The sequence below is a fragment of the Nicotiana tabacum genome, chromosome 16, assembly GCF_000715075.1.
Source record: "Nicotiana tabacum cultivar K326 chromosome 16, ASM71507v2, whole genome shotgun sequence".
NCBI lineage: Eukaryota > Viridiplantae > Streptophyta > Magnoliopsida > Solanales > Solanaceae > Nicotiana > Nicotiana tabacum.
In genome coordinates this window covers 80,797,555-80,810,908 of record NC_134095.1, presented here as the reverse complement: position 1 = coordinate 80,810,908, position 13,354 = coordinate 80,797,555, and the positions used below count along the sequence as shown (strand labels likewise).

Genomic DNA, 13,354 nt, shown 5'->3' with positions numbered 1-13,354 from the left:
TTGCATCAACTGAGCGGGAGAGAATAGAACGGTTAGCCCACTTTAACGGGTGAAGTCGGGTCGGGTAGATATAACTAAAGTCAGCTGGGATTTTAAGTATTGTATGTATTTTGGTTATACTCTTTTTGTGAAAATATGTTCAAATCAAATTATACTATGATGGCATGGCTTAAGATTTTTCCAATTTTTTTTTGTTTTGTTTTAAAAAAGATATGAAGAGCTGACGTCCCTAAGAACAACAACAACAACAACAAAAAACCCAGTTGATCTCAACAGGTGGGGTCTGAGGAGGGTAGTCTGTACTTAGACCTTACCCCTACCTAATGCAGGTAGAGAGACTGTTTCCAATAGACTCTCGGCTCAGGAAGGGCAAGAAGAAGAAGAGAAAAGCAAGGAAGGAAGAAAGAAGGAAGAGATAAGAAGAAGGGAGAGACAAAAGATAAGTAGTACCAAATAATATCAACGGGGAATACAATACATGAGGCGAACAAAATCACATAACGTAATAAAAATCTAAGAATATGAAGGGACATGCATGCTACTAAGACTATCGGTGAACAACTTTAAACTACCTACTAACCTTCTTCCTTAATCCTCGATCTCCACACCCTCCTATCAAGGGTCATGTTCTCAGTGAGCTGAAGCGGCTAATCACCTCTCCCAAATACTTCTTAGGTCTACCTCGACCTTTTCTCAAACTCTCCATGGCCAACCTCTCACACCTCCTAACAGGAGCATCAATGCTTCTTCTCTTAACATGTCCGAACCATCTCAGCCTCGACTCCCGCATCTTGTCCTCCACGGAGGCTACTCCCACTCTGTCCCGGATAGCTTCATTATTAATCATATCTCTCCTGGTATACCCACACATCTATCTCAACATCCTCATCTCTGCTACTTTCATCTTCTGCACGTGGAAGTTCTTGACTGGCCAACACTCAGCCCCATACAGCATAGCCGGTCGAACCACCACTCGATAAAACTTACCCTTAAGTCTTGGCGGCACGTTCATATCACACAAAACACCGGAAGTGAGCTTCCACTTCATCCATCCCGCTCCGATGCGATGTGCAACATTTTTATCAATCTCTCTGTTACCCTAGATAATAGACTCGAGATACTTAAAACTCGCTCTCTTAGGGATAACTTGAGCATCAAGCTTAACCTCTATGTTTGCATTATGGGTCCCGTCACTGAATTTTTACTCCAAGTATTCTGTCTTGGTTCTACTCACTTTGAAACCTTTAGACTCCAAGATCTGTCTTCAAACCTCCAACCTTGCGTTAACTCCGCTACGCGTCTCGTCAATCAATACTATATCATCGGCAAATAGCATGCACCAAGGCACCTCCCCTTGGATGTGTTGCGAGAGTACATCCATCGCCAAGGCAAATAAAAATGTGCTAAAAGCCGATCCCTGGTGCAACCCCATCACCACAGGGAAATGCTCCGAGTCACCACCCACAGTCCTCACCCGAGTCTTAACATCATCATACATATCCTTAATCATCCTAATGTACGCTACCGGAATGTCGCTAAACTCCAACCACCTCCACAGGACCTCCCCGGGACTTTATCGTATGCTTATCAAGGTCAATAAACACCATATGCAAATCCTTCTTCCTCTCCCTGTATTGCTCTACTAATCTCCTTACCAGATGAATCGCTTCTGTAGTCGAACGTCCCGGCATGAATCCAAACTGATTCTCGGAAATAGACACGTACCTCCTCACCCTAGCCTCCACCACCCTCTCCCAAACCTTCATAGTGTGACTCAACAACTTGATACCCCTATAAATATTGTAATTTTGGATATCACCCTTATTCTTGTAAAGCGGAACCATCGTACTCCACCTCCATTCTTCGGGCATCTTCTTTGTCTTAAAATAACATTAAACAACCCAGTGAACCACTCCAAACCTGCCCGCCCCGCGCTCTTCCAGAATTCCACCAAGATTTCGTCTGGCCCCGTCGCTCTGCTCATGTACATCTTACGCATCGCCTCTTCCACCTCCTCTACCGTAATCCACCTACAGTACCCAAAATCCCGCCGACTCTCGGAGTGCTCTAACTCACCCAACACAATGTGTCTATCCCCCTCATCGTTCAACAGTTTATGAAAGTATGTCTGACATCTTCTCCTATAAGTGCCTCGTCCATCAACACTTTGCCATCCTCATCCTTGATGCACTTGACTTGGTCTAAGTCGCGGGCTTTCCTCTCCCTCACCTTGGCCAACCGGTACAACTTCTTGTCTCCGCTTTTGCCCTCGAACTCCTCGTACAAACGAGCAAACGTCGTGTTCTTAGTCATCGTAACTGGTAACTTTGCCTCTTTCTTTGCCTTTCTGTAACATCCCGATAAGTCCTCTTTTCCTCCTCGTTTGTACTCTCCACTAACTTCAAATAAGTAACTTTCTTAGCTTCCTCTTTACCTTGAACCTCTCCATTCCACCACCAGTCCCCTTTATGACCCCCGGGAGAGCCCTTCGTGACCCCTAGGACCTCTCTAGCAGCTACCCTAATGCAATTCGCAGTCGTGAAACACATACTAGATGCGTCCCCCTACTCATCCAGGCCTTCATAGCCAACAACTTCTCCCCTAACTCCTGAGCTTTGTCCTTGGTCAAGTTTTCCCACTTGATCTTAGGTTGCCTACACCCGCCCTCTTCCTCCTACTCATCTTGATCTCCAGGTCCATTAGGAGCCTATGTAGAGTCGTGAGGTGCTCACTTGGGATGATCTTGCAGTTAGTGCACATACCTTTATCGCATTTCCTGCAAAGAAGATAATTAATCTGAGTCTTGCCCATTGAATTCTAGAAAGTGACCAGGTGCTCTTCCCTCTTCGGAAAACTCGAGTTAGTTATAACCAAAAGTGAATTACCTCCCTCATTCCTATCCCCAAAACCGTACCCGCCATGCACATCATCATAACCCCTAGCACTAGCCCCAATATGACCATTGATATCTCCGCCAATGAACAACTTCTCTGTGTGCGGGATACTACGCACCATCTCATCCAAATCCTCCCAGAATTGCTCTTTGACCTCCTGGTCCAAACCTACCTGAGGAGCGTACGTTACTAATCACGTTTATAGTAAACCCACAAACTACCAGCTTAATACTCATCAATCTACCATTTACCCTCCTAACCTCAACCACGAGCTCCTTGAGGTCCCTATCAACTAATATCTACCCCATTATTACCCCCAGCGCTCCATGAGTACCATAGTTTAAACCCGTCTACATCTCGTGCCCTAGTACTCTTCCATCTAGTCTCCTGAACACACGCTATGTTGATCTTCCTCTTTTGAAGAATATTACCTAACTCTATAGACTTCCCCGTCAACGTCCCAATGTTCCAAGACCCAACTCTCAGCCTAAAGGCTTTCTTACCCCCTTCCCACCCATGGACCCCACCTCCAGCCTCACCCGAGGACATGACCTTAAGAACACACGCTATGTTAACATCCCTAAGAACATTTTTGAAAAAGGGGAAAAGAGTTGTATGACATTAATGCAGTCTTTCATTGGAATGTTAACTTAAATACAGAGGCGGAGCTAGGATTTCAACCTTGTAGGTTCTGAATTTTTGGATCACGACTTTAAGTGTTAATGTCTGGATTCTAGATTTAATATTTATACATATTTCATGAATTTAAAATATCAAATACACTGGTTGATCAAAAGTTACTAGGTTCGACCGAACCCGTAAGGCGGCTTGTGCCTCCACCCCTACTTAAATAAATCTTGAAAATATCAAGAGCCTGTTTAGCAAGCTACCAAAAACTACTTATTTTGAAAAGTACTTTTGTTTAAAAGTGCTTTTCGTGAAAGTATATTTTGGAGATTAGCAGTTTATGTTTGGCCAATTCGTTTGAGAAATACTTTTTGCTTTATTTGATAAACACATTGTGTTTGGCAAATCTTTCTAAAAAGTACTTTTGAGTGTCACATTACAATAAAGGACAGTAAAGGTTTAGCTTACAATTAGCATTATTTCAAAAGAGAAATTATTTTTAAAAGAATTTAATTAATTTTTCATTTTTATTTAATTAAAGTATAACACATAAGATAATATATATTAAATATTTTAATCAATATAAAATATAAGTATAAAAGCAATAATATTTATAGAAATATATGTGCTTACAAGTTACATATATGAAAAATGCTATCTATTGTTGAGAAATAACAAACTAGGTAGTATTGCATTATGTCAATTATTATATGCATGCACGTCAAAAAATATATAATAAAAATACAAACTAGATATTATATAATATTGGTTTACTACAAAAGAGATAAAGAAATCAAACCTTATGAAGAAAGTTCTTGAATTTGATGATTAGCTTTGTTATTTCAAAGAGTACTAGGAGATGAAGAAAACAAGAAACGCCAGAAGAGAAAAGAAGAGATCTATTTATAATAGTGAAATTATTCCAAATAGGAATAAGAGAAGAATAATAAAAATACACTAAGATAGAAAAGAGAAAAAAAAATGTGAGAGATAAAAAAAAAGTGAAGGTTAATTTAATAAGGGATAATTTAGAAAATATAATTTTATGGCAAGGATATTTTTATCTAGAAAAAATTAATTTTTTTATGAAGAAAGTTCTTGAATTTGATGATTAGCCTTGTTATTTCAAAGAGTACTAGGAGATGAAGAAAAGAATAAACGGCCGAAGAAAAAAGAAGAGATCTATTTCTAGTAGTGAAATTATTCCAAATAGGAATAAGATAGGAATAATAAAAATACGATAAAGATAAAAAAAATACGAAGAAAATAAAAGGAAGAAAGGGATGGTAGAACAAAAAGGAAAAAATAAATAATGAGGGATAACTCGAAAAATATAAATTTACGGTAAAGATATTTTTATCTTGAAAAAAATAATTTTTTGTTTCTGCTTCCCGGAAGAAGTTAGAATTTGTAGCTTTTTTTCAAAAAAAAAAATTACTTATGCTTCTGTTCAAGAGCACTTCTCCGCCTCCGCCAAACACCTCAAATTTTCAAATAAGTACTCCCTCGGTTTCAATTTAGATAACACACTTTTCTTATTAGTCCGTTCTAAAAATGTCACCGCCCAAAATCCAACTAGTCGTGATGGCACCTAACCCAACCCGCTAGGTAAGCCAATTAACAACTATCAAATTTCAATGAAATAAGACAATTAAGTAAAAGAAAATATCTGAATCATATACATTTCCCAAGAACTGGTAGTACCAATCATGAGCTTCTAAGATTAGAATTTACAAAGCTGGTATGAAATAAATTCATCATCTGTTCGAAAAGTACATAAACATCTTTTTATATTCTAAGGCTACCATGAACACGGGGCAGCTACAACCGGAACGTAGGTACGTCTTCAATTCCAACTCTCGTCGATCACAACAACATCAACAACCAACATCTGCACGCAAGGTGTAGAAGTGTAGTACGAGTACAACCGACCCCATGTACTCAATAGCTAACAAACCTAACCTTAGGTTGAAAGTAGTGACGAGCTGGAACAAAGGGCGGGCCCAACACCAATAGCCAAAAACAGTTCATATCAACGTAAAGCAAGTAACAAAAGAAGTAACTCAGAGATAGAATACTCAGATTTTTCATAGTTTTCCGAAAAATAGTTTCGCTCTTCAAGTATATCAGTGAAAACCCAAATCCTTTACCGAAATCGTCGAAAATACGAGTAAGTTTGAAAACTGTAATTTTTCCCAAAAATCCTTTCAACAATAAATAAGATGTTTCATTTTCTTTCCAGATAGCAAGTGTAAAATACCTATTTATGCCCATATGTCAATATGTGTAAGAAGTCATGAATGACATGATACCGTACATCATGAGAAAAATGCATCTCTATGCCTGTATGTCTTGTGTGCATGTTAATGCAATGTATCTGAGAGATGAACTCATGTAGTCACACTCTCAAAGTACTTAATCTCACTGTCTCACTCTTTTCACTCATTATGCTCAATCACTCAGTATTGTATATGGCAAATTCGGCCCAGGGAAGATCCATCCCGGAATATATACATCAACTGACCATCGGTCCATCAGTACTGAGTAGGGCCAAATTCAGCCCATGAGAAGATCCATCCCCAAGTATATAAATAATTCGGACAATATACATGTCCAGGGAAGATCCATCCCTCAATATAATTAACTGCACTCACTTGGGGTGTGTGTAGACTCCGGAGGTGCTCCTTCAGCCCAAGCGCTATCATAAATCAATATAACTGCTCCGGCGTGCAGCCCGATCCCATAAATGTCACTCATAATTAGGCCTTCGGCTTCACTATGTCATCAACCTCTCCAGTCTCTCGGGCTCACAATGCCAAGAAACTAGCCCAAAATAATGATATGATGTGTCAATAAATGGTAATAGAGACTGAGATATGATATGCATATGAATGCGTATGACTGAGTATATAAAGCAATGAAAGCACATAACTCAACATCGGAATGACCTCAGTGGGTCCCAACAGGATAAGCATGTAGCCTAGTCATAGTTTCTAACATGGATCACAACTCAATAGCTCAAGTACATAGAAATTTTATGGCTACAGGTAAGATAAGGTAACTACAGAGTACCACAGAAATAACGGAGTCACAATTCATACGGTGCACACCCACACGCCCGTCACCTAGCATGCGTGTCACTATAACACCAATCAGATAGCACGTAATTCGGGGTTTCATACCCTCAACACCAAGTTTAGAAGTATTACTTACCTCGAACAAGCCAATTCCAATGCCGAGCAAGCCAAGCGTTGCTCCAAAAATGTCATCCCGCGCATACCGACCTCCGAACGATTCAAAACTAGCCAAAAACAACTCAAATACATTAAATAATGCCAAAGGAAATAAACCCAATCGATAAATGTTGAATCTTTAATCAAAAGCCCAAAATCATCCAAAAAGTCCAACTCGGGCCCGCACCTCGGAATCCAACAAAACTCACAAAATCCGACAGCACATTCAATTACGAGTCTAACCATACTAGTTTAACTCAAATCCGACTCTGAATCAATGTTCAAAACTCAAACATTTACTTTATGAAATTTTAGATAAAACCTCCAAATTTTACTTTGAAATCATCAATTAAATGCCAGAAACAAAGGTGGATTCATGAAATATAACCAAAATCGAGTATAGAACACTTACCTCAATCCATATAGTGAAAATTGCCTCAAAAAATTGTCCAAATCCGAGCTCCCCAACTCAAAATATGAACAAATAAACAAACCTTCGATATTAAGTATTTTTTGCCCAACTGTTCTGTTTTTGCATGCCAAACTATCCCGAAACTTGCTTCTGATGCCTCAGATGGACTCCTTGTGAAATTTCAGTCAAGTTAGGCTTTTGAATCACTCCATTTGACCTTATAATGAAGGAGATATGTTGATTTCAATATTTGAAAATAATGCAAATTTTTAAATACGAAGTCAACAGCAATTTCGTAATTAATCTGAAAAATCTAACAACCCAATTTCTAGTAAAATGACCATAAAATCCTCATACAATGTCCAAATTCGACGATTCTTTTCGCTATGGCTCCATAATTATGATAAGATCTAATGCTTTAATCAAAACAGAAATTGGAGCTCTTTTGTTCAATGTGGTACCATTTATGCTTGACGAAACGACGTCGAAACATAAGAAAAACGAGTGCATCACAACCCAAATATATACGAAACTCACCCGAGCCCATACGGACCCCGTAGGAACATACCAACAAGTTCCATAATGTACACGGACTTACTCGAGGCCTTAAATCATGCATAACAACATCGAAACGACGAAACTAAATCAAACTTAATGAACTTTCGAACTTTCAACTTCCAAAAATTCGCGCCAAAACATATCAAATGAACTCGGAATGAACTCAAATTTTGCACACGAGTACTAATACATCATACAGATCTACCCGTGCCCCCAAACTACCGAGCGAAGTACAAATGCTCAAAACGACGATCAGGTCGTTACAAAAAAGAATGACACGTTTATATAATTGGAAATAATTTGACTTTAACTTTTCATTTTTACCCTTAATGAGAAACTTTTATAACCACACAAATGTCATGGCCTTATAAAGTTTTTACCCCTTAAGCTTTAAAACCACAAATTTCAAAAGTATCCCTCTTTACTCTTAAACTCTGTGCCGAGTCAAATTACCTTATTTAAATTGAAACGGAAGAAGTACTTTTTGGGCAAAAAAAAAATACTTTTGACCACCCAAAAATTTGGCCAAACATGCTCTAAGAAATTGAATTAGAATGTTGCACTCCACATGCAACAGTTCAATGTGCAAAATAGAATGCGAATTCAAATTTTAGTCTCATATTATGAAAATTCTTCTCATCTCTATTAACTCAGTAAAAATTGAAAATGATGCAAATGTCATAAATTATAAAATTGACTTTCTCTGAATTCACCATATTCCTTTATCTTTCTTCATTCTCGTTTAATTTTCTTTCGACATGTCCTTTGTTAAATCTTGTGCTAACGGTGTAAAATTCAATAAGCGTTTAACCTTTATCATTAGGCCATTATAATCAGAGGATCTTCTAATATCTTGCATATCTTTTTCCTTTTTGTTCTTTCTTTTATTTTATAGAACCTCCTTTGAGCTTAGACTATACTGCATGGGACAAAGCAAATACATAGTATATTATTTCCCCCTAGTACATCCCACCAAATACGAAGGAGACATTCTAATCCAACACAATAGTTTTATCTGAAATCAGAAAGAACCCCAAGTATAAGGAAAAAAGTTTAATGCTCCTTACAGTCATTTCCCCATGTTCGGATCAAGAACCTGCAATACATACATTGCTGAAGCCAAAAACAAATGCTAGAGACTCACTCCAAGAAAATCATTGTTGAATTGATAGAAGAAACTAGCTGATAAAAGCATCCCTTGTTCAGGTGCTATAAACAAAATTTCTTCCTTGAAGAAAAACTTGTTTATGGTATCCTATTCATTGACTTAAAATAGCTTAGCCTCTGAACTAGTTACAGAAATTACAAGGTAGGATTCTTGCCGCTGATAAGGAGATTAGAATTGACAGGCATGGTAACTGAAGAGAGAAGTGCCAATTGCCAAACAGGGCTAGTGCTTCGTTTGATGTATCTACAAAAGAAAAAGAAAAAAAGGTCAATGAATCAGCAGAGGAGAGTGTAAGAACCAACCAACAAAAACATACTGCAGAACTTGTTAAAATTATTAGATATCTCAAGAAAAAGCATAGCTGCAAAGGAAATTACTTCTTTCTTTACTGCTATTAAAGAGCACTCGACACATATAATCATCACAGATGTGCATTGCCTTTTAGAGATCATAGTTGGACCAATCAACTCCAATGTCACGGAACATTGTGTTCTGTAATATAAGTTGGTGATGCAACATCAAAATTGGGGCAGTGATGCAACATTTAGCAAAAAGTTGTGGATGCAATATCTCCTAACTGGTTAAGCCGTTAATGGCCTGTTTGATTTGCAACAATGAACAAAGATTTTCGGTCTTCATCCCTTAACAATTTGAAGAAATATTCCTATCTCATCCCCATATGTTGGAAAATGCACCCCAAAGTTGAGAAATATGAGAACGTGCACATCTTGACGATTCCTGACAGTCAGGAACCAAATTGAATTGCCAAGTCCAACTGTTAAAGGGAATAAAATATGAATGCAGCCAATACATGCAGAATTCCAACAGCAACTGAGCAAAGATGCACTTTTGCCTTTTATTTTCTTTTTGAATCAGTAAAATGAAATTTTATTTAAAAGACAGCATTAAGATGAAGCTGTAGTATGCACAACCAGAAAAAGATGCACTCCGACACATACTAAAATGTAATGTCTAGTATTCCCCAAGGTAACTTGTAATAGTCAATATGTCCAAAAAGAAAATCCTGTGGGAGGAGGGAGGGAGGAGAGATTGAAGGTCAAAGAGAGAATGAACCATGTTAAATGGGAAAGGGTAACATCGCCAACATCCGGAAACCCTCGAAACGGAGTTTAAGGATTGATGGAATTGGATGCAAGGTTATGTTTTTTTTGGGTATTCTTTTCATGGAACTAGCCATTTGATTGTATTTTTTATGTCAGGGAGCATCAAGGTACTTCTTTCAAGAGCCTAGAAATCTTATTTTGTTTTAAGAGCAAGTTATCATAACATATCATAAGACTTTATTGGAAAAAGAATCATTGCTGATCATAAGTTTGATTATGCTAATAGAGGCTTTCTGATCCCTAAAGGTCAGGCGTTTTCAACCGTCATTTGCATAAAAGTTGGAAACAGGAGAATGTTAATTACAACATTCATGCCCCGCAGAAAGGGGAAACAAGAGAGGCTGGCAGTCGACGCTTTAGCAATTGCGTATATTAGATTGATCACATAGGGACTGCTCTGAAGGGATATCCTCTTTCCAACTATCATATTGAACTAATGGGGACTTAGAAATTGACAATGGATAAAAAGTATAACCCTGAGATGAGTACACACCAAAATATATGCGAGCAGGCAATTCTGGACAGCAATAATTGGCTTGGAGGAAGATCCCCTAAATGACATCCTTAATGGATTCCAAGGTATTTCTCTTGACTGGGAATAGTAGTTCTTTTCTATTCTTTTTTTTCTATTGATCAGCTTTACAAGTTCATTAGATGATTTCTTAAAAGGAAGCTCAGTACCTGCTGTCTTTGGAGGAATTTTATGCATTCCATAATGATGCAGTATGCAGGATAATCCCGCATACAGACAGCCTAATAGCAGAGTTAAATAACAAATTATAAGGGACTGGTGATGATCCGAAAAAGACAAATTTCAGATGTCATTCAGGCAACTTGACAGAGTGATAAAACTATTCTCTGCATCAGACACAGCAGAGTAGGGCAATAGAGAATGTAAAACGATTTAAGCATATTACTAATTCAGCCACACACTAATGCAAAATGAATGCATGTGCTGACCACATCGCAGATTCAAAGGTCAATCAGGAAGACTTGCATCCTCCTAGGCAAGACTTGGCTACAACAGCTCACCAAAAAACACTGTCATTGTGTAAACAGTAGAGCTACTTTACGTTCCATTATATTCCACTCGATGAAATGAAAAGCAAGGAAATAATATAGCAAAACCAGCAATCTGAAAATTTTCTTATTTCCTCTGAAGAAGTATGTGACACAATCATTCTGTCAACGAGCAAGCCAACCAATAGTGTTCATGTCCATCTTTCATTGTGCTACCCTACTGCTCTCTGTTTCTTTTCTTTTTTTGGTGGTTCATTTTTATTGTCCTTCAATCCATAAATATGTAGCTCAAATATAAGGCATTCTCTTGCACAACTTAATTATACTTAAATTAATTATTCAACAGTACATCGATGTTCTCACATTTTCAGTCGGGTAAACCGATGCTAGACTATCACCTTAAGTGACATGCATAATTAGAAGAGACACTTATTTTGGTTCTAGTTAGTTGATTTTTGAAATAAATGGACTGTATAAGATCCAATAAAAGTGCTGCTTCCGACCAGAAATTTACTATAGTGCACTTCATATCATTTAAGCTTTAAGGTAGTAATATAGTGCCAGAATAAGATAACAAGAAGCAGGCAAGCAGCTATACATATCCGTCTAAAATTAGCAAACTGAATCCACAGACATTCTTCTAAGCCAGCGAAGACAGTAATCCTAAGATAAAAGATCACTTACCAAAGGTTTTAGCAACTATATTTAAGAGCCATACTCATACGCTCTAATCGGCTTGTGCTGCATCTGCAGGAACCAAACTCTCAAGCTCCTTATGCTTCAGATACTGATCCAGAATTGTAAGCCTAGCTGTCTCAAACGCAAAGTACCCGAGAGCTGAAAAACAAGCACTATGTAGTACTCTAGGACCCATTCCCCTTGTAAAACCAACCCACCCTTCTTCTTTCAATATCTGTTTAACAGTAGCCGAGACGCCAGTAACCATTGCTGCAGCAGCCTTATTAGCAGCTTCAGAATGAACAACTTGAGTCATCAACCTAGTCTTCACCACATCCAAAGGTGTTGTTATTGAAGCTGATATTGCACCAGCCAATGCCCCACAAAAAACACTCTGAAACGGCTCCAAACGTTCCCTTTTCGTATTACTCAACACCGCAGCTTTCAAGTACTCAAATGATGAATAACTCAAAACCCCAGCAGGCAAATTCCTCAACAATGTAACACTATAACCAGAATACAATCCCAAGATTCCATCTTTTTCCAAGATTCTCATTAACACCTGCCAAGACCTCCCTTTAGCACCAGCTTGCATTCTCTGAGTAATCAATTCCTTTGGAACCATTATAGCAGATGACACTATATTCCCCATTGCACCGGCTGTTGGTGGGATAAGCACAGAAGGGTATTGTGGGAATTTAGACAAGATTGACTTACCAAACTCACAAGTCCCAAAATACACAGCAGAAGAAGCAGTGGAACCAACAATTACAGCAGAAACACCACTGTAAAACCCAAGAATCCCCTTACTTTGAAAAGTCTTGACAAATGCATCAATTGTTCCACTGTAAATTTCAGATGCACCTTTTGTTTGGAGCTTAGTTTTAATAGTGTCAAGTGGATGAAGACACACATATGTAAATGCACCAGCAATGCCACCAGAAGCTGCACCAATAAGTGCTCTTTCAACAATAGAAAGATTCTTGAATAAAACCTGAACTTTTGGGGAGTCCCTAGTGGCAGGTTTAAGAAAATTGGAAGTGGGGTTCTTGATTTGTGCTTCAATTGAGACAGAAGTTGAGGAAAACTTGAATTTGGGACTGAAAAAATGGTTTCTTGATTTGGTATTCTTGTGGTGTAAAGTTGTAGTTGGGGTAGATAAAAGGGAAGTGTTGAGATTGTTGAAGAGGGAGTTGAAGTCAGTTTTCAGGTCATTAGGGTCTTGCAGAATGAGGCTAAGGGAATTGCCAGTTCGAGTTTCCATTGTTATTTTCTCACTGATTCTTTTGGCTTTTTGGTGCACAGTTGTGTTGACATTTGGAAATGGAGGCCTTTGGTAAGTAGGAGATATATGAGGTTTGGAGTCGGGTGGGGTGGGGAGAAAAAAAAGAAGAAGGAGATATGAGGTCGTTTGTCGGTCCCACTCTTCTGTATTATATATTAGGCTCGACTAATTCGAATTCGTCCTGTATTAATATGATATTTTTATAGCCAGAGTTTAAACCCGAAAACTTTGAAATAAATCCATGGCCAAAATCCTAATATTTCTTTTGTCTGGATAAAAAGGCAAGTAAATTTAGTTGCTCATTGCTAAACTTATGTTCGAAGCATGCACCTAATTTTAATGTAATTTTTTTGAT

At 38.2% G+C, this 13,354-nt stretch overlaps 1 protein-coding gene across 1 annotated transcript; it reads right to left on the bottom strand.

The window, feature by feature from the left end:
- Positions 1-8,810: 8,810 nt before the first annotated feature.
- LOC107767100 (protein MITOFERRINLIKE 1, chloroplastic) lies at positions 8,811-13,090 on the bottom strand. The gene is made up of 2 exons (XM_016586011.2): positions 11,721-13,090; positions 8,811-9,135 (listed from the first exon to the last, which is right to left on the bottom strand). The coding sequence occupies exon 1, from the start codon at positions 12,976-12,978 to the stop codon at positions 11,764-11,766; it is 1,215 nt and encodes a 404-aa protein (XP_016441497.1). The 5' UTR covers positions 12,979-13,090; the 3' UTR covers positions 8,811-9,135; positions 11,721-11,763.
- Positions 13,091-13,354: the final 264 nt, after the last annotated feature.

What these genes read in the sequence shown, in the direction of transcription:
- LOC107767100 (XM_016586011.2), bottom strand. Translation starts at nt 12,978, where the DNA reads ATGGAAACTCGAACTGGCAATTCCCTTAGCCTCATTCTGCAAGACCCT.